This window comes from Halyomorpha halys, unplaced genomic scaffold, assembly GCF_000696795.3.
Source record: "Halyomorpha halys isolate HHAL.00 unplaced genomic scaffold, Hhal_1.1 Scaffold940.1, whole genome shotgun sequence".
NCBI classification, from domain to species: domain Eukaryota; kingdom Metazoa; phylum Arthropoda; class Insecta; order Hemiptera; family Pentatomidae; genus Halyomorpha; species Halyomorpha halys.
In genome coordinates this window covers 660,465-683,153 of record NW_027114279.1, presented here as the reverse complement: position 1 = coordinate 683,153, position 22,689 = coordinate 660,465, and the positions used below count along the sequence as shown (strand labels likewise).

Sequence of the window (22,689 nt, the reverse complement as noted above, 5' to 3'; positions counted from 1 at the left end):
GAATCTCCCTTCAATCCACGTGTGTTATTTGTTATTCTTGAGAAAAACTTAATTCAAAAGAAAAAAAAAATGTTCTTAAACACCAAGTTCGGGTCACTGTGTCATTGATGTGTCGACCTATTTATGTTAAACTAAAAAAAAAAACGAAAAGACTTTCTAATTTACTGCCGCTATACAAACCTTAGTTTACAAAGGACCTCCTAAAATAAAATTAATTATTAAATTGAATAGTTTTTAAAACGATAATTATTATGAAATATAAAGAAAAAAGTCTTGTTTTTTTTTTTCCCAAAAAACATATTTTATCAAATCAAATAATTTCGTTACAATGAAGATGAATATGGAGTCTAATTGACCAATATGTATTAGACTACGCTTTGTTACGTAATACATGTACTTGAGAAACAACCTCATTAAGGGCCGGTTACGCCATCAAAGATTGAACAACAATTTCTTAAAATTTCGGATATATCAATAATCATCCGCTGCACCAGAAAAGTTAAACATCAAATCTTCCATTAAACTTTACCGCCCAATGATAGCCGGTTAAACTGAGATTTAGAGCAAATCTACGTTTAAGTAGGTAAGGATACAAGGAACCTTTTATAGTTCCAGTTCGATCTGTAATCTAGCAAAGGTGTATACCGTTTATTTTCAAATATAATAAAATGGATTAGATCGAGATAGACGATTTGACGGATTACAAAGACTTCAAAGAATTAGTTGCTGAAGCAATAATGAAAAAAAATATTCCGTTCTCGACCAAATAAATTTTTGCAGAGGTTGAATAAAATTTTTTTAGTGATTTCGACTGCCAAAAGCGGCTGTTGATTTGATTTTAAATTTCATTGAATCCACGATTTCTAACATTAGAGATAGGATTTGCGGAGTTCGGCAGTTATCTGTTTTTGGTAACCTGGTTAACAAAACTTCAGACCAGATCGCTAAGTTACCGAAGCGTTACTAAACTCTTGGACAAATCTGAGTTATACAAATCTTATGTTTTACCGCAGTGGTGCAATCGCCCCTAATGCTGAAATACTTGAGAGAACGCTCAAGACTTTCAAGGAAGAACTTTGTACAGAATTATTTTTAAGTGTTTGGAGTATTTATAATAATTGAAATCTATGAGTTAACCTTCAATAACTTAATATAAGTTTAATAACGTGAAGAGTAAAAATTGAACTTCCTCAAGTTAGCCTTACCACGCAGAATAAAGGTGTTTTTAATATTAAAAAATCATTTACCCATCATATATCTTTTTTTTATTACTTAATGAGTATATTTAGTAATACGGAAGAAACCTATCTTAAAAAACGGTGATAGAAGTGATATGGGGTTTGATCACACTCAGCTACCAGTTTTCTCTCATCACATTTAAAGGATCATTTATACAATAGGATACGTACCATTAGGTTTGCTGACCACCGAGTAGATACGACCGATGATAATACATGGAAATTAATTATCTACAAAAGCTATGATGATCAAGAATCCAGTGCCCTCACTTACCCGAAAACTCCAATTCATGTTCGAAATTTTAGTAATAGCACATTTATTCCTTAGATTTAATTGAGGTTGCCTAAATAAAGATAAATACTAGTGCGAAAACTTAGTGGCTGAACACGTCGAGGAGTTCGTGGATGAACAGGTTGAATGTGATTCCGGAGTTTTAATTGTGTTATGAAAAATCTATTTTCATAACGCAACGTTTTTTAATTCTACAACAATAAAAAAAATATTGTATAAAAATTAAAATAATTAAACAGAAAAAATTAGGCAAAACAAACCTTTCTGACCGTTGCAGCAAGCTCAAGTAAATCACTAATTAATCTCAATAAGTATAAATTAAATCATTTAAACTATTATTTTGACTAAAATTAAGGTAGTAAAACTTTTTTTAAAGCGGAATTTCTCGTTTTTTCTTAAAAATATTTGTCTGTTTTTATTACCTATTTATTCAGAAATTCAGAACTTTTTTATTCTACATGAATCCCATCCCTTGTTTTGATCATGATTTTTATTTCGAGTTATAGAGTTCCATATTAGAATTAGAAGTTTTATATTTTCTATTAATTCATAGGGAAACAAAGATGAATTCTAAATATCAAGTTTTTTGGATTTTGTTTTTTTTAAATTTAGAAATTATACTTAGAAACTATATAGTTTTAGAGTAATTTCCATATTATTATAATACGCTGGAATACAATAGATATGCTAACAGGAATATTTCCTATTTATATTCTAAAAATTTTGCAATATTCTAATGATGATTTGGTCATCAGGAACTTTAGTACTATAGCAAAGACTTGCAGAATTCCTGTAAAATTACATGAGTGACAATCTCGTAGGTAAATAATGTTTATAGACAGCTGTGAAGACAGAACAGCCTTGAAAAACAAGGATTTGGTGTGGGCGCGAGAATATATGTTTATTTGCAGGATGCATTTATTTCATCAGCCTTATACAACAATGGATGCTTCTGTAGTATTAATATAACGATAAATACTTTGTATAAGTGTTAGGATAAATATTACACAAGGAAGAAAATTAACAAGTTGGAATATTACTGTAAATAACAGTATAATCCAATGCTTTGTGATACGTATTTACTCAGAAAGCTTCCACAAAAAATGTGTACGTTCATTTATGTTTAAAATACCTACTCATTGTTCTTTGTCAGGCAGATCGGATCCTATTTATGAACTTGGACCATTTGAAAAAATATCTTATTGATGGAAATATGTGTATTTCAATGTTGAAAGTAAGGCCTAAATGCATTTTGAAACATGAGGATTAAGGCCAGAATCATTGCTATCATATCATCACATGTAGTAACAGTCAGATTGGGTGACAAGGGAAAGTTGCAAATCAAAAATTAAGGATTAAAAAATTTATTTTGTTAAATTTCCAACATAATTTGGGAGAAGCTCTTTTTTTCTATTAGTTTTGCTTCCGTTAATAAAAATTGTTTTTATATTTTTTTGCATTCTTTCAGGACATAACATAATTCTCTTCTGTTAACATTTCGGACAGTTTCTATTGAAGCTAAAAGAAAATGAAAAATAAAAAATATATAAATATTAAGATGAAATAATTTTTTTTTTCTGAGCCCCATAGGTGCGTGGGGTTGATATCATGATGAAAACGGGTTAAGGGTAGCCTCTTTTTTGCATTGGTACTAGTGCATTTGAAGAGGGAGCTGCGGAAATTTGTTCTTTAGGAAAGGGAACGTTTGTGTCAGTCTCTTGGTGATGGGGCCCACCATGTTGATTGTTGCTTCAAATAATTTAGTTACCTGAACTCAGTCGAATCAGTCTGTTTGTGTGTCTGCCGCCTTTGTGACCGTCCTGTCTGTGTCAGTGTCCTAAATAATGGGTTCAAACAGTACTCAAGCCTGTCAAAAAATTTGATATGTCTCCTTGATATGAATTCTGTCACAGTCGGTAGTTCAAAGGTCGTATATATGTGGTCCGTCTTTGCTCTTTGAAATGAACTCTCACTTCAAGATGAAATAATTACACCTTTTTCTCATTATAGTAATAAAAACAAAATGGAGGGAGAGGACGAATAATTTTTCGAATGAATAAAAAATAATCTTCATTCTGGGACCAAGTATCCTATGAAAAAAAAGGTATGTAAATAAACGAACGAAAAAAAAAGTATGTAAATAAACGAACGAAAAAAAAGTATGTAAATAAACGAACGAAAAAAAAGTATGTAAATAAACGAACGAAAAAAATGGATTTTTTTGTTTAAATTGTTAATATTGGCTTCAAGTTTTAAGTTTATGATCAATATTTAACTCGAGGTATAGAGAAAAACACCTTTATCAAATAATATCAAGTAAACGAAAAGAATTATTCAGACAGCCTTAATAAAAGAAGTCATTAGGAAGTAATAAAATAATAAATAAATCAATAAAATAATTTTTAAAAATAAAGTACAAATTTTTCAGTGCAATGATTAAATAATATTTCATAAATTCACAAGAAACTATAATATTTAGTATAGAGAAAAACAACGAAGGATGAAACCACTGATACTTATGAAACTTAGAGTTCTCATGACATCTTAATTCTGTTGAGAAGTAGTAAGAGTGAGGGTGAGGGGGAAAGAGATGATTCTTTGATTAATCTCAAAGGATAAGTTTTTTTTCTTTTCGCAAATCCGAACTTCTCTTCTGTTTTAAGGATCAAATAAACTTATTACGACAATGGGACCATATGATAGAAACAGCTTTGTGAGCAATAATTCCTGTCTACCTAACTAAGCCTTGTGTGATTTTATCTAGGAATATATGACAGCCGTAAGGTTTAGTCCTAAAAAATTATGATGAAGGGAAAATGTTAACAAGTAATTTAACATGGAAAACAGATTATAACTACTACAGGAAAGGAATGGCTACAAATACCAAGAAAAGTAAAACCATGCAAGTAGGGGTTGATGAAATAAAACTTTGTGACCTGAAACCTGGAGTTCCTTGTGGAATATATTATAGAATAGAAGGATCATGTAGCGATCGCGAGGAATATAAAAACCAGCCTCACCTTTTACCGAATGAGCCATCTAATAGAAAATAAGGAGATCAATAGCGAAACCAAATTGGTATTGTATAAAAAAATATTATTCCCTCTCTTACTGTTGGGACAGAATATATTGTTCAAAAGACGGTTATTAATAGATGACAGCCTTAGAAATGAGGTTACTGCAAAGAATAGTAGGAAAATAAAGAAAAGTATGTATTTGGCACTAAGCCGCCAAAAAGGGATAAAAAGTGCTGTCACTGAAGGAAAAAATAAAAACGCCAAATGCGCTGGATTGTACAAAGGACCGAGAAGCGAAAACTAAACCAGAATGGAAAAGACAAGTGGGCAAACTTAAAACCACGTAGATACAGTAGATCGAGAGACTTAAAAGACAAAGTGGAAAAAAAAAACATTTTCTAACTGGAAAATATGAATATATCAAGACGCGTTGAGGTTTCAAGCTGAAAGTCACTGAGAAGGCTAGAGAGAGAAGAAGTAACATCAGTTTCTGAAATCAACTGTTAATTATTACAAAAATTATTAGATATAAGGTTTAGGGATAAATGGCTGCTAATCTCAATATTTTTTAATTAAAACGTTTAATTCATAAAAAAATATATATACGTTACAAGAAAATATTACATCCTAAAATCCGTAATCCCCAACTTGAAGTCCAAACTACAAAAACTTTTGAAATACTGGACTAAATATCACCCATTACTGATAACGAAATCTCTGAAAATCACGTCCGACGATTCCGTTGAAAGTTTCGCTTCATTATTTCCCATGGGGCCATTTCACCCCAGGTTTCACTTATTTTTTTTCCCTCCGTTATTATGCAAAAGCGATTAGCAAACACATTATCCACCTTAGGGGAGTAATTAAACACGGGAACGTAGTACTTTAACCTTATATATAATATAGTTATGTATATTGTATGTATAATACCTGAAAATATAATATAAAAAAAAAGAAAAGTTCAATTCGTTAATGTGGATTTCATGGTGTGCTTAAATTGAAATCAATCTTTCATGATGCCCAGTAACTACATAACAGAGTTGTTAAACAAATCGTTGAATCGAACATTATTTACTCGAAAATCATCAATTTTACAGCGATTTTCATCATTATTACTTATAAATTTCCCATGGGTAATATCTTAATAATACAAAACAAAAAACTTTTATTTTATACTTATTAAATGAATAGTTGTTTAACCTAATTTTGCGTGAACGCGACAATTACCAGTACGGTTCGAAAAATTATTTTTGAACTAGATAGGCCGTTTATAAAGGAAGGCTTTAAGCTCTATAGTATCTAGATACAAAACATAGGAACAGAGCAGTAAAAGTATAAAGAAAAGCTGGTGTGGGAACATGACCATTGGTTATCATTGGTACAACAATATATATTTAAAAAAATATTATTACCTAAAAAAATAAAAACTGCTCATTAGAATAATAATATAGGCTTAGTAAACCGGAAGATTCGATACCGAAACCACTAATAGCTGTCTACGTACATGTTTCCCAGTTCAAGCCTTAACCAGTGTTGTCACCATCCTTTCATATACGCTTTGGTCTAATCCTCGGACGTTTACCCGTTGGATCAGTGTTTAATTCTAAGATATCCATGATTTATTATAATATAAATAAACTTTTTTTACAATTTCCACTTCCCATATAGTCTGGCAATAAAGAAATTGCCTATCCACATGGAAAATAATGCCATGCCAGGAATGGTAGCGGAAAATAGCTAACAACGCCGCTTCCCGAACTTATTCATTACTTTAGGTCAAGGAAGAAATCATATCAGCGCTTTTTCAGTGTCCCCATATTGGTGGGAATGTGTCGGCCTACCTTAGTCAGGCTTACGGCAGTAAGTTTTGTTTGTCACTTAGTACAATTGTATTTGCTTTTTTTATTTTTCACTACATGTTTGCATGCAAAAATTTAGAAAACAAAACAAAAACACGTACCAAATATATAAATCACTTTTTATTTTTTTTATGATTCGTCGTTTGACAATAACGTTTACGGGACGAGCCGTTGTTCAAAGGTTTAAAAAGAGAAACGTTTTCACAGAAAGGGGGAAAATTTTTAAAGTAAAAATATTTAACTTATTTTTTAAAAACAAAAGGATTCAAACGACTGAAATAAATGCATTATTACTCATGATGTAAATAAACTAAACCGTAATAACTAATTATTTTTAGTTAGATTAAAATTAACATTTAGTGATTTCATTTGGTACTTTTTTTTTAATTAAAAAAGGATATTTAAAAATAAATGACTAAAATTGATAATGTATTGAATTTATTATGAAATAATAATAATAACTGAACACAAGAATCGGATGTATATTGCATTACTGACCATTTTCAGGTAGGGGTGATCAGAATAAGCAGGGAAGTATGGTGCATGTGGGGCATATTTTCACGGGACTGTGTATCTTTGGATGCCACCATATCTTTATGGGATACTTTCAAAAGCGAGGGACAAGAAAAAAAATACCAAGGCATCTCTAACTGTTCTACATAGACAAATAATAAAATATATGGATTCATTTTTTATTGAATAAGTGGAAAAAACAACCAAATTTCTTAGGATTGGCATACGAGATCACCATTGGAGGAGAGAGAGGTAGACAGTCACTCCTATAGTCCTCACCTATGCCATATTTTAACCTATCCGTTTTATTGTTTTACATCTACATCTTTGCCATATTTATAACTATTCCTAACGAGTATTCTTCTACAATTTATTAGTCTATATCTGAATTTAGAACTTTATCACACTTGGGTCCATGTTTCATAATAAAGTACAAACTAATACTATTAGTCTTGTAGATTTAATTTAAAACAATTACTCTGACTTGTACAATTGTAACTTGTACTTTAGTACTTTTTAACTGTGTAATATCAATAATAGTCATCCCTATTATGAAAAAATAAGTATTAGTATTATTAACAGGTTGTTTCTATACTTGTATTTATGAACTAATACTATTAGCTTTCATTATGAAACAGGGCCCTAGTTGTATGTATTAGTAACTAGTTCCTAGTCTACCTGAATGTATTCTTCCTTATATTATTATTTTTTATATACTTTATGTACATAACAATTTTTTTGAAATGTTTTTTTAATTTTAATGTTTTGTCAATTCTATAATGTTTGTATCTTGTTTTTTCATTTAGCCATGACGAAGCCCAGCAAAGCTTAAGTTAACAATAAATAGTTTTCTTTTACTATGTTGATACCTTTGTTGACAATCACCCGGACTATCTTCAAACAATGTAATTAATTTATGCAAACATTAGAGGCTCGGTTCAGAAATTGAGTAAAAAAAAAAAATATTTTACTGTGAAGAAAGAAATGCTCTACACATGAGACGAGAAAGCCGGAAACTAGAAAGTGTAAAATCGGTTGTAAAAAGACTATATGTCCTTCCGGCATAGAATGACCCCGCTAAGAAATCGATGCGTCGGGTTCCTTGGCGGTAAGGTCGACTAGCTTATTGTCATCTACACGCGTACTCAAGAACTATATCGTACAGTTATTTTTCTTTACTTGCTTTCCAGCTGATAAGAGACCTATTCTACAAGTTGTTACAATATTTGTTGCTAGGCGGAAAAAAGAGCATTGATTATAAATGAAACATGTGGGTTATTTTTTATCAAGGATGGATATTCAGAAAGGGAAATCCAATTCAATTTATACTAAATAATACTTAAAAATTTAAACAATGAACTAGATATATCACATATACGAATATACGTGTAAATAAAAAAAAAATTCTACATTCCCATATCTAGAACATGTCAACTATTAACGCAGGTTCTAAACGTGTAGTGATTTTTGCGCAATACTTAAGCTACCGTCCATTTTAATTTTAAATTGTCAAAATTAAACAAGCAAAAATAAAATATATACAATACACTCGTCAATCCTTCTGATATAATTTTCTAAAAGAAAAAGCAAATGAACCACTCTGAGGCCTTCAGAACTTACATTTTCTTGCAATTATCAGAGACAAGTGCTAACACTGACACCTTGAAAATGGTGGAGTATATTCAATCAAGAACATTTTGTTCGTTATAACGATGGAAATCTTTTATTTCAATAAAAGAGAGGTTTGTGGCTTTACTGTCTGTACAACGTACAAAGAAATGGGAAAATGACCTTGAAAAGTTTTTAATTGTGAGTTAAAACTATAAGATATATATTTGTTTATAGTATTTTTTATTTTCAGAACATATATTTATAGCCTAGTATAATGTAGTACATAGGTCCCCCCCAAAAATGTCTAAAATATCCGTCTTCTTTTCAGGCGCCTCGGAGGATTGTCAGGAATGGAGGATGCAAAGTTAGAAACTAATGGGTTTGGGTGGAAGGAACGATATATGGTTCGGGCTAGTTCGGTTAAATATAAAACATTAAAGTCTTTATGTATGATTTTATTTGTGACTAAGTAAGGAGCATTGAGGATTTTACGAAGGATTTTGGATTGCAATGATTGGATACGAGAGGAATTCCAAGGTTTAGTGGAGCCCCAAAACTCAACTTCGTATGTCCGGATTGGCCTTAATATGGCGATGTAGAACAGTCTTTTGTAATGGATTAGAAGTTTAGACCGTTTGCACAGTAAGTGCCGTAATAGTCGAAATCGACGTGGAGTTTCCTGTCTTTTCAGTCTTGTGTGAGGATTCAAATACACGATACATTCCAGAATTTACTATTGCCAATAATAATGCCGCAATTTAATTCAACAATGTTTGGCTTTTTGGTGTAGTGAACATTATTCGGGTCTGGTGAAAGGAGAAAGCAATAAAGAGTAAAAGATAAGATCGCGCCCCAGCCATAAATTCCCACCCTTTAGATATGAATATTTAAGCTAATTATTTATATATCTATGTTATTAAAATAATAGAATTTGCAAAACAATTAGATAGCGATCATTTAGTTTGCAATCGCGATAACTTTCGATGACGGTACCTCCAATTTAGTACTAATTTGAAGAAAGTATATTCAAAGTGTGAAAATGGTCCAATATAAATTTTCTCAAATTCCATCTACTACGTGTAAGATGTGACTCCGTAAATTTTAGTCAAGTCAAGTTTATTAAAAAATAAATTTTTTTCTTAAACCTTGAAATATAGATAATTATGTACTTTGTAGACTTTTTTATTTATTGCATTTGGTATTTCACTTTTGAAATGCAAGAGAGTTAGAGGCAAGAGCAGACACATTATATTACAGCGTTATGTAAGGAGATACCCGAGATGATATTTAATCTTGCAGACAATGGCCGATCTATCGTGCTGCTCATAGCTTTACGCTATATTAATCAAGAATATCCAGTTTTCTCTCTCCTTTCACCTTCACTCTCATTTGCATAATAGTAACGGCTGTAATAAATTGGGATAGTAGATGTGTATGGTCGGCCAGGATCATAGTGATTAATTTTATGGTCACTTACAGGATTCAAGAGAGTGCAAAATTATGAAAATACCTTCCTACAGGTGTATGCAAATAAAATATCGCACATCCGGTTTAAAGAGAAGTATTTTTTTTCATAGCAACATGACATTTTCATAGTAATTCTTTGGTATAATAGGAAACTACATTTTATAAATTATGAAACCAATAAGTTAACTTCGACATTGCGTTTAAGTAGTATATGTGCCATTTTTCGTATTAGTTAGTTCTATTAATTTATCAGAGGTATTTTTGTAAATAAAGTCTTGGGTTCTGAGAACTAAACAGACCCTGAGATATAAAACATTTTTTGCCGTGTTATTAATAAAAATTTAAATACTTTTTACGTAAAGCTACAGGAGCTTATACTAATTATAGCTAACCAATGTTCAAATTCCAAGTACTAAAATAAAATTAATTTAAAAAACATCGTTTTCAGTAACGACGGTGGACATATCAGTTGAACTGTGATGCCTTGTAACTCAAAAAAAAAAATTATATCATTGAATAAAGTATAAAAAATGATGCTACAATCTAGAGACTTCTTAAAAGAATTCTTGAAGTCAGAAAAAATGGTAAAGGTGTTTTACAAATCTTATTGAGAACCTGATAGCTGAGCAAGTTAGGGCGGGGGTCTCAGAATGCTTGTGGATTCCGAACACCTCTGTTAGTCAAAATTTATTTCACGGACAGTTTAAATTTAGTTCATAAGCATTAACAAATCCACCCTGAGGCTGTATAGATCCTCCTTGGAGTACTTGAGTTAAAAAACACAAAAATATGGTTAGAGGAGAAATTTTTAGAATTATGAGATGATTTTTTTTCATTGTGATATATGCTTATTCATCAATTTACTTGTATTAATTGCCTGAGTTATTTCACTTTACATTTAATAAAAGAAATAAATCAATTGCAGCAACAACGTCGCCTCTTAAATACCATGATTTTAGGGATATCACTAACGGGACATTTTTTTATTTGTATTATTGTTTCACCAAAAATAAATACAAGATTTGAAAAATCAAATGCATCACCAGAACAATCGTGGATTCTGGTAGTATGTGGATTCAAATAGAACCATTCAAATGTTTACGTAAAACTGAACTTATGGTGATTTAAATTGAACATAACATAAATTAATTTCTGTTTGATTCTCAACATTTTCTTTTGATTTGGTTGATTAAAAAAATTGTATTTAATTATTATAAAATACTTTTTTTAATTGTCTGAGAGAAAATCTAAATGAGTAATGCATTGAATGGGTTTGTTAAATCCAAAATCCAAAATTATTTATTACACATAATTCAAATATTTACGAGGCGAAGTCCTAAAAAAAATAATAATACATTTTTTGAAAAAATTGAAACAGCAACTTTTGGGCTACTTAATTGATGAATAGATTTTTGTTAGTTGAAAATTATATTTCCAAATTAATAAAGAGTTTAACATTTCATAAAAAAATGAGCTAATTAGCTGTAAAACACTGTCTCAACACATTTAGAGAAGCTATACAGCGAGGATTCCCTTGGTCCGTGCTCTATGTAGTGCTGCGATCGGAATAATCGCAAATGATCTAGTTATCAACAACAGATAAAATTGCATTTTAGGATTCAGATAATTTATAAAAAGAAGAATCGGTAAATGAATGATGGCTTTTTTTTAATGGATACTAATGAAGTTTTAATTAAATTTTATTTAAGGACGCATAGAAACGTTTAATATATGATTAGACATTGTACAGTAGACCAATGACAAAGTTGAAGTAACTGCAAATAATCCTATAGTTACTGATCACAATAATCTAAAAAGAAAACAACTATGGATTAGTTCCGTTAAGGTTTGTCGGAATCAATTTCTACTCTATCCATGGATCATCATCGCTTCCTCGGCTATTAGTACCATGGCAATTTGAAGGCATTCAATCGTAGTCTATTTTTGCTTCCAAAACTATCAGAACGACTGGTGATGTTTTAAACATTGAGAATATCTAACCTATAAATATTTGTAAGCCGTTCTACGTTAAGATGCTAGTACCCAGATACTTGACGGGTGCAACTAGAAATCTCGTTGTCCAAAATACTAAAAGTTAAAACCCAAGTTTTGAGTCAAAATTGACACAGCTTCGTTTTTATTACAAACATGGCTAAGTCTAATCAAGGTAAGTGCATTAAAATAAAATAACTTATTTAATATTCTATTAGTCAAAAACCTCTTGATGTTGATTCGCCAGATTTTCACTCAAAATTTAGTTCAAGAGTGTATCATAGTATTACGAAGTAAAACAACAGTCGCAACATTTGTGAAAATTATATTTCTCGTTCAAATGTGAATTTTTCACTTTCCGTGTGTCCTGTTCTAGTTCCGAATGATTTCTCATAACCCATCTGGAATAATTCGAAAATATAATGTAAATTATAACACCTTTCCGTATCCGAAAAAAGTTTTAATAGTAAAACTGTCTTCTAGAGATCTTACTGTAGTCAAATATATTATGGATCGGAATACTATTTTTAATTAATTCATTTGACGATAAAATATTTTTTTAATTAAATAATTTTTATTATTTTGTGAATACTCATGAATAGGGACTATATAGATTATAATAGGAACTATATAACATTAAGAGTCCTACGAATTTCGGAAATAATTACATAATTTGTGATTGTAGAATTTATAAAATATTTATTTTGGATCCAGTGTACCACGAAACATAAGAATAGCACATTTTTAACTTTTGGTCAGAAATTGGAATATTGATCTAACTGCATCAGAGTGATTTTTAAGGATTAAGATTATGAATCAAAAGTAAAGCAATCAAGAATGGTTGTGAGATATTAATGAAAATGAAATTTATTTCCAATTTATTACAAATTAAATGACAATATTAATAATAATTCCATTCTAAATGAAAAAAAAATTTTCTTTATGTGAGGCACACCGCATAACTGACCACCAAACTAATAAATTATCTACTTTAATGGCTACATCCAATGACAGTCAGGGACCGTCGCTCCCTGGGGTTCTTAGTGGGGAGGATCCAGCAGGGAAGGAATCCAGCAGGATCCAGCAGGCCTTTTTTGGGTGTTATGATCTCCTCTTGTGAGATTGTGACATGTCGTACATCGACCAATCTACTCGCTATAACTGTCTGTTTAAAAAGTTAGATAAATAAGGCTACCACGGACGGAGTGGAGGGTTTCATGCCGTTTTTCAATTTCAGGTGCTCATTTTAATCAAATATTCCAAAAGTGACATAGGATGGATCTATGTCACTTTTGAAATATTTAAGCTAGATCGGTTAAATAGGGAACATTAAGGTCTTTGTCTTTATAGATGATTTTTTTTGTAACAAAGTAAGGAGCATTAAGGATTTTAGATTGTAGGGATTAGAACCAAGAGGAATTCGAAGGTTTAGTGGAGTCCCAAAGCTCAACTCCATATGTCTATATAGGTCTTATTATTGTCACAATTAGCTAGAAATGTTAGGATATAAAGCGGATTCATTTTGTGAAAACTGCATGTTGATTCTCGAGTCGACACGAAATTTTTCTGGTGACTGTAGGGTCTCCAACAACTTTATCGAGATAGTAAATAAATCTTGCGACCCAGAGTCGAATCTTGCGACTCTCTTTAGAAATTTTATTTCTAGTGGACACAGTAACATTCTAGTTCATTGACATAAGTAAAACAAGAACCAAGACCATGACAGCATAGATAGGCGTTCGTAAAGAAAATATCGATACGGTTTCCGTAGACCATAGGACACCGGACAGGCTGAAGGGACAGTAACCTACAGAGGAGTTGGCAGACCGCTAGCTTATTACGGCATCGCCCGTGACATTGCTGAGGATACGTGGGCTGTCTTCCGGGCACCGCCGTGTCTGCTGCGTATCTCAGCGTTTGAAGCCTCAACGAAACGGGTTTATCATGTCACGTATTAACTCTTTTCACTCAAAAACGGTCAAGAGTCGTGGAATCATTATTCTAGGAAAAATAAAAAATAGATAAATAAAAATGGAAAAACTCACGCACAAAAATCATTATATTATATCTTATTTCTTATACAAATATTTTATAACATCCTTGTCTCATACTTCATAGCTCAATCCATTACAAAAGACTGATCTACATTACTATTATAAGGCCTATCTGGACATACGGAGTTGAGCTTTGGGGTTCTGCTAAACCATCGAATTCTTCCCGAATCCAATCCTTCGTAAAATCCTTAATGCTCGTTACTTTGTCACGAAACAATTCATCCATGAGGATCTCAATGTTTCATATTTGACCGATTTGGCCAAAATCAGACACCAATCTTTCTATGGTAAACTTCCCAACCACCCAAACCCACTTGTTTATAACCTGGCTTCTCCTTCTTTACCTGATATTCCTTCTAGGCGTCTGAAAAGAAAATGGCCTCGAGATCTTCTCTTCTACAAGTTCTCCACATGTTTCGTGTCATTAAATCACATAAAGCAAATTTACTTGTGGCATATAATTTTATACAGTTGTAAATAACAATAAATAAATTGTTAAAAAAAAAGTTTAGGTAAAACCGGACAAACCATTAACGAAATACAGAAGTGTTAAGAAAAACATTTTGGGGCATGCAAAGTTAAAGTTGTAAATAAATGGGACTATTTAAGTAGTAACTTGCACATTACTTTACACCGAATAAATAGATCTAGTTGTAATTTCCGAACTAAGATTTACTACAGACAGATATGGAACCTAATTTGTTCCCTGGCGTAAAACATAAAACGCGATTAGAAATTTTCTTTTCTAAGAATAAAGACTTTTTTCACTTTCAATATGTAAAACCAATGAGGAAAAGTAGAGAGAAGTCTCATACAAAAAATCTTGAATTTTATGCTTGTAATAATGATTATAATAATATTAAGTACAAGTACGTAGCATTTACAAAATTGAATATTAATAAGTAACTATAAACTAAAGATCAATTGTGAATTAAAAAAAAAAAAAAGAGTCCTGTGGCCTCCTATGTTTCTTAATAACAAAAATCAAACAAGAATATAAGTTTTGGATGTGCTATGCAGGTTTTGTTCCTAAAGGAATTTCATTTGGGATTGAGCACCTTTAATATTTTAATATTTCAGCTTTATTATTAATTAGTTGAAATAGATTCCCTTCTCAGGTAAAACTAAAAGCGTTTGTGATTTTTGAAGAAAAGACAACCCAATGAAGGAATGAAGCTCTTGAGCACTACAAAATATTTTAGCATTTCCTGTAATTCTTTTCTGAAGGGCTATTATTTCCTTAAAGAAATATTATAGTAGACCGGATAAGGTGCAACAATAAAATAAAATTTAAAAACAACCTACCAATTTGTAGAGCATAATATAGTAGGAGAGTACCAAGAAATCAGCAAATTAGAACTAAATCGCCACGCATTGTAAAAACGACTGTAAGATCAGGAAAAATTAGGAGTAGATACGGTAGGCATGTTTTGGGTGTCCACTATAATCGATACAGCTCAATGGAAACGTTAAGAAATCTTCACGCCCACGGCGTACTACGTCCACCTTACTGATCCTGTCCTGGACCAGGTGAAACGCCATGTCATATTATCGAGAGTGCCGTGAACCTTTCCACACAAGAGATGGCTCAACATGAGGACTAGTTGTATAGGCGACTCGAAGAAATTTCTCGGTGTAGAAAGAAATAGTGTAATTTTACAGATCAGCATGATGCAGAACATTACGGTGGCAAAACAAGAATGTGGTTTTGAAATAATAATACGGTGCCAATACGAAATAATTTAAACTACCAATTAAACCACCAAGCTTGTCAACACTAATGTGTAGTCAAAAAGTAATTTTTGAAAAATGAAAAAGACCATTGTCGATGAGATACAGTTATCGACCTAAGTGTTCGTTAGGGAGCGTAGAATCGAACCAGCACGCCATCAATCCACAATCATTTGATTCGTTTCCCCTAACAAACCGTTAGCAACAAAAAACAGGCAAACACTATGATCGCTTTGTCCAGTTCTAGAGCAATAGAAGCGCGGAAATTCAATCATTACTCTCTGGAAATATTATGTAAACAACAAATCAAACTAAGTTTGAACAAGAAAGAAAAACAAAGTACATTTATGTCATTTTCAGAAATAATTTATATTAAACTACCAAATAAAAAACTTTCGTTTGATGTCTTTATTGTTCATATTCTTCTAACAAGGTTTCGGTTGTCACCCCATCCCCAGAACTCACCTTTACCATCTTACAAAAATATACCCTTATTTGTTCGTACATTATAATTTCTAACACATAAAAGGTCTCTTTTATTATTTTTATCTTTGAAGTAGTTACACAGCCTATTTGATTTGACTTTATCTATATTTAATTACTTCTTTAGTGAGTTAGTTAGTTTATCTATAGTTAATTAAAATAGTCTTAAATTAAAATATTATATAATTTACGCTATCTGTATTCTGCTTTACTATCACACCGGCTGGACTCCCAACCTTATTCTTTTCAAAGCTTCCCTATACATCCATTGTACACGCTCAAATAAGGGTTTCTATTTTGTACGTTCGTAAATGATTTCAGATCGTTCTTCCTGAGAATAGTGTAAGACCCCCTAAACGTTGATAGAAAAATCTGTATGTAATTAACACATTAAAAGAAAGGAGTTTTATAAAACTACGTAATATAAAACGAAAATCTTTTAATTGAAAAACATTGTATATATAAAGAAAAAACCCTATAATTGGGCGAATACTGGAAGATAACATACAAAACCTTAAGGCTCCCAAACGGGAGTAAATAACTAGCCAATCAACGTTTCGGCAAATCGAGGACTGAAAACAACTAGATTAGCCACTTATATTATAAATTGAGAACAATATAACTTGATATTGATAATAAATATTTTTCATTTATTCGTTGAATTGAATTAATTTGTAATTGAATAAAGCCTTAAGTTGGTTAGAAGTGTCGTTGGTTAATTAATTGGTAGTAAAAATAATTGCATGATAATGTTAATTATTTCTCTTACCTTGGGTCGCTTCCATTGGAAGGTGAAGGGCGGAGTCTGGTGGTAGAATACGGAGGACTGAACCGCAGGGAACTCAGGGTCCTCCCAGAGTTCACCTCTCTTAGCGCACAGCCTCTTTATTCGGTCCAGCTCCGACATCCCTAGAGTAGAGAAAACAGTATTAGATATCAAAATCTATAGTATTTTTTTTTTATGGAACTACATAGTATATTTTAATAAAGTTTATCAATAAAAAAAAAAATTTAGTAGACAAAAACTTTTCAATTGTTCAAGAGAAAACAGGTTTTTCGTTTTTTTAAAATTCAACTCTAAATATAAAATAAAATTTAAAAACATGCCCGTTATGTACATAGACAGCATTAGAAATAATCCAGGTTAAACATTAAATGAACAAATTCTCTATTCTTAATACAATTTGAAGCCACAGAATTGTGCTGTGACCAAGGTATTGGTGGAGAAACAATACTGTTAAACAACGGATTGCTAAGATGCAGTGAGGCAAAGAACTTGATGTGGTTAGCATCAACAACCTGATAGTACAAGAGCCGGGAAGAAAAAAAGGCAGTTATCTCACTCCAATTTTTGATTACTTTAAATGAAAACTATGTATAATTACTAGTCAAAATTGATGAGTCTGCCAAGTTTAGGTAGGGTGATTAAGAAATGGCGGCTGTTTCAAAACCTTAAAAAAACATTATATCTTAAAAACTGCCAACAGCACTAGAAAATCAAACAGAACATTATTTAAAGAAGAGTAAATTTGCTGAAATAGTAGCCCCAAATGAGCTATTTACGTCCATTAGTTCTCGAAATATAGTTTTTAAAAAGCAAAATTTCGTAAAAATCTACTGAAAGATTAGTAGTTAGTTCATTTATTTTGAGAAATCTATATCTCAGGAACTATGTGACCTACTGATGTCTTTTAGCAATAAAATTAAAGCTAGTTAAATTGACTACAAAATAGTTTATTATGTTTATCTTTGTAGGAGTAGTAGTTTTTATAATATTTGACAAAATAAACTTACAAAATGTTAATTTCTAGTTGTTCGTATGAAATGTTGTATTTTTTATCTATAAGACGCACATATGTCTGCCAACACTCAAAATCAAGGAAATTTAACTTACTATAAAGTAGTTTATGACACTTATCTTCGTAGAGGCAGTAGTTTTTATGATATTCACATATGAATATAAGTTTGGCAAATGAAAATTTGTCCGATCAACTATAAATCAATTTATTTAAGCAAATTTCATGTAAACTACGAAGATAAACTTCCTAAACTAGTTTATAGCTCATTAAACTAGCTTTAATTAGAGTGCTAATATACATCTGTATGTTAAATGGATTTTGAGATATGATTTTTTCAAAATAAGTTCATTAACTACTGATCTTTTAGTACGTCCCATACAAAATTTTTATGAAATGTTGTTTTTTAAAAAGCTATATCTCGATAACTATTTAACGTAAATAACTCAATTAGAGCTCACATTTTAGCAAATTTACTCTTCTTTAAATGACGTTCTCTTAGGTTTTCTTGTGTTGTCTTACTTTTTGAGATATAGAGCTCCGAATGAAAAATTAGTTTTTTTTATCGCTTTGAAACAGCCGCCATTTTTTATTCTCCCAACCTATACTTGGCAGACTCATCAATTTTGACTATTAATTATACATAGTTTTCATTAAAGTAATCAGAAACTAGGGTGAGATAACTGCCTTTTTTCTCCTTTTAGGCGCTTGTACTATGAGAAACGTCGGAGCCTAGACAATCCGAGAGAAATATATTTAGTCCTATCTCTGAGCTAAGATCTGCAACAGTAAAAGCTTTGCAGTGCCTAATGGTATTTTAAAGAACGCAGTGAGAAAGGCACTACAGTTCTATACGCATCATTTTGCACTTGTAATTTATCGGTTCTATTCATCAGCATAAATGTGGTAAGCAGAAAATGTGCCTAGCAAAAAGCGAGGAGGGGACAAGCGGTGCTTATATTCAACAGTTATGATAGCATTAGAGAAGTTTATGTATTTGTTAACTTCGTCTTTCTGCTTGTGTCGTCAAAATGTTGTCCATTTGTTTAGAATTAGGTTTCGACGCAAAAACTAATTTCTCTACAGTTTAATAGACATTGTTGGTGCAGATCCTAATAAATTCATAAAATATTTAATGAAGTTAAATATGAATGACGAAATTTTGTAGTGATTTGATGATGGTGAAAATCATGACATAGGCCATCAAAGAGCTTACAGGTAGTCTAAAATATGAGTGTACCAAAGTTATATATGATATACGGGACACTCTGCTCGTTTAATACCGGTTTTGCAACATATTGGGCCAAGTTACACACGGGTGAAAACCATGACCTCCATGATGACATTTTAAAGAGAAATTGGCCTTTCCTTATTTGTATTTATTTATTCTATGATGACATTGTGAATTCTGTTTGCTCAAATATATTCTTTTTTTTCCTCAATTTTTTTGCTGCATCCAACCCTGATGGGATTGTTTAGCAGCTTCACCTCAAAAGCCACCGTGAAAGTGTCGTCCTGGCAAGGATCGGAATTTGGCAAACCAGATAAACGCTCCAACATATTATTAGAAGGATAATGTCATCAAGATACATTAATTGTGCATATATATTCTTAATAAAATTTATATTCAAGGACTGTCATTTTTAAAACCGGAAGCTTAAGGTAACAAAATAAAAACCGACATCGTATCAGTCGATAATGTTATTAAACAGTATTATAATGAATAAATGAGCTTCCATAAAAAGAATAATTACATAAATTATTGTAAGCATGAGTTGTATATTTTTTTCCCAGGAAATAGGAGAGAAGTTCAAAGTAGACAGTGGTTCTTCATTTATTATAGAATATAATCTTGTGTAGATGAGTCAACATCACAAATTTTCACATTTTTATTAGTTCTTCATCTTTTACGAAGAAAAGTTTCTTTCTTCGATGGGTGGAAAAGCTGAAAGAATCCTTAGCTAGGGTGACCTGATGGTTAGAGCTCACAGAGAAGGAAAACGTGACCGCTGACAGACTCTCCCATGCGATGACCATAAATCTAATAGAGGAGGCCCAAGAGCAAACGTCAAGAGATGTACGGCAATTTTTGAGGGAGTGGACGCCAAGGAAAGAAGAAACTCAAAGCACAACGATCGTGAAGCATCATTCACTGGCGAAGTTCGAACGGAGGATACAAAGGGAGATAGCGAGTTTCTCTATCTCTTAGGTGCGAGGATCAACAGAGGGAAGTCACTCTGGCGTACCATGAAGGGAAGATCAATCACCACGGCCTGAACGTCACATTTCAAGTACTTAAACGTTGGTATTTTAGGTGGGGTATAAAACGGACAATTAAAAGTGAGTACCAAGTGTGACAAAAAAAAAAAGTACCAAGTGTGACAGGTACTCGTCAAAAGGGGTGCAGGAGATATGAGGGTCCATTCAGGGTGATTAAATTTTATAATAAAATTAGGGAATATAATGTAATCACCATAGAAAGTGGTAATGAATCCCAAAAACGGAGAACTATCCATACTGAAGAGCTGAAACTACCCATGCCAGAAGCGCAGTAAGCAAATGAGGAAGATTTTTTTTCCTCGAGGAATTTAGTATTTTCCAGGTGTGTAGTGTATATAATTGTGTGTATGGAGATTCCGTTTTGTTCTTGATTTTTTTCTTCGTTTTATTTTTGTCGCATGTTTCATAGGTTTTATAATTATGGTATATTTTGTCAGTAAGAGGATCACACGTAGATTGTAATTCTGTAATTCTTATATTGAAATTACAGTAAGAGTTTTAGTTTTAGTCTTATTTTTATGATGCACATTTGTCTATTTTAATTCTTTCTTTGTGTAGTATTTGAAAAAGGGGAGAAAAAGAAACGAAATGAAAAATCCGGGTTACGGGTTTTGGCACCATATATATCGTACTGGTCGAAAAGTAGGTGGGACTTTTCTGGGAATATTGAAGATTTTTTTTTTTATGGAATTATGAATTACAATTTTTCAAGGAGTTATTGTTTTTATGTTTACGCAACGTTCTAAAAAAAGAATATTCATCTAATTTTTCAAATGCACATAGACGTCGCAATGCACAGATACGAATTAAGGTACCTATGTTGTACAGAAGTAATGAGAATAGACAAAAAATAATAAACATAAAAAAAAAAAAACTGGTCGTAAACTAGTCTGCAAAACATATAAACTTTATCTTCACGGTATGAAATGGTGTTCACTGCCATCATGCACTTTACATAGTAGATAATACCAACAGTATGAATTCATTCAAAATAAATAAAAAAATATTTAAGTTTTTTTTTAATTTATGATATTACTAAACATTAATATAGGAATATTTTTGGCTGTAATATTATTTTCTGTTGTTGCTATCTTCATAGTTAATGATTACAAAGTAGGTAATAACAATCATTTGTATTTTCTGCGACTTCTTCAGAGATGTAGAAACTACAAAAATTTCACCCGTTCAATAAATGGCAATATTTTTGCACTTAACTACAACAACGGTATCCCAAAATCGGAGACGCCTGATTGCTGAAGCAGAGATGTGCCGATTCACTGTTCATATTCTCCAAGTCTGTATTAGGCCAGCAATGGATAGTTAAGGTCTAGAGATGCACTCTTAAGGTGCAGTCAATATGGTTTCCTCATCAGCAGGAACTATTGATCTTACCAGTTGTGAGATAGTAATAAATATTTAAATGAAAAGAATATGTTATTGCAGAATATTATTTTTCTCCAGCAATGTCTTGTTATTGAAGGTTTAGCTAAGATGATCCAGCTGGAAACAATAGATTATGTTGTTTAGCTTGATGGCGGTCCCAATAGGGCACGTCCGTTGGCTGACGTCACAGAGGAAATGAGATTAAAATGCTGTTCCATGACCAATCAGCGAGCCCGTTAGTTCTTCGCAGCAGGCCCTCGGGAGCACCAGGAGCTGATGTCACCTCTTAATCTGTTGTGGCAAACAATCGGCATACTGTGGGTGGCTGAAGAGTGTATTGTAAGTGTCACTCAAGAGCATCTTCTGATGTGGGAGGGCAATCGTTATACATTCAAGAGTTCATAAAAATAAAATGTCATTGTAAAAGCTAGAGGAAATCATATGTGTTTATATTATGTATTCATGAGCCAATCACCAAACAAATCACAGCACACATTGCTCCATTATCAACATATTTAATAATTTTGTAAAGCCAAGCACTCGTAGATTATTATTAACTTAAAGTGAAAGAAAAATTGCTAAATTAACTTTTAGATAACAATCATGAACTAGGGAACTATTATTAAGCAAACTATCATGATTCAGAACCAAGGTTAGGTTAAGGCATAGTTTTGAATAATTAAAAAAAAATCATCAAAAAGAATAATACAACTGCTAAAGAAGATTGGCAGTAATAACAAATCAGCTAAATAATAATTTAGTAAAAAAAAAAAAAAATGATCATAATTGGAAATCTTATGATATCAGTTTTCAGGCATTGAAGTAACAGTCGCAGCAAAAAAAAAAAAAAAAAATTAATAAAAACCGTAATGGATAAAAGAAAATACAGAATAACAAGACACATAAGAACATAATAGATAATACAAATAAGTCGTGTTGGAGCAAATTTATAGAGTTATATTAAAAGAATATT

The 22,689-nt window shown here is 31.8% G+C and overlaps 1 protein-coding gene across 1 annotated transcript in view; it reads right to left on the bottom strand.

Annotated features, from left to right (window-relative positions):
* Positions 1 to 22,689, bottom strand: part of CalpC (calpain-C) — a 151,408-nt gene that overhangs the window by 64,580 nt on the left and 64,139 nt on the right. The window contains exon 2 of the mRNA XM_014431055.3: positions 17,027 to 17,166. Coding sequence (XP_014286541.1) covers positions 17,027 to 17,164 — 138 coding nt within the window. The 5' untranslated portion in view covers positions 17,165 to 17,166. The remainder of the gene's footprint in view (positions 1 to 17,026; positions 17,167 to 22,689) is intronic.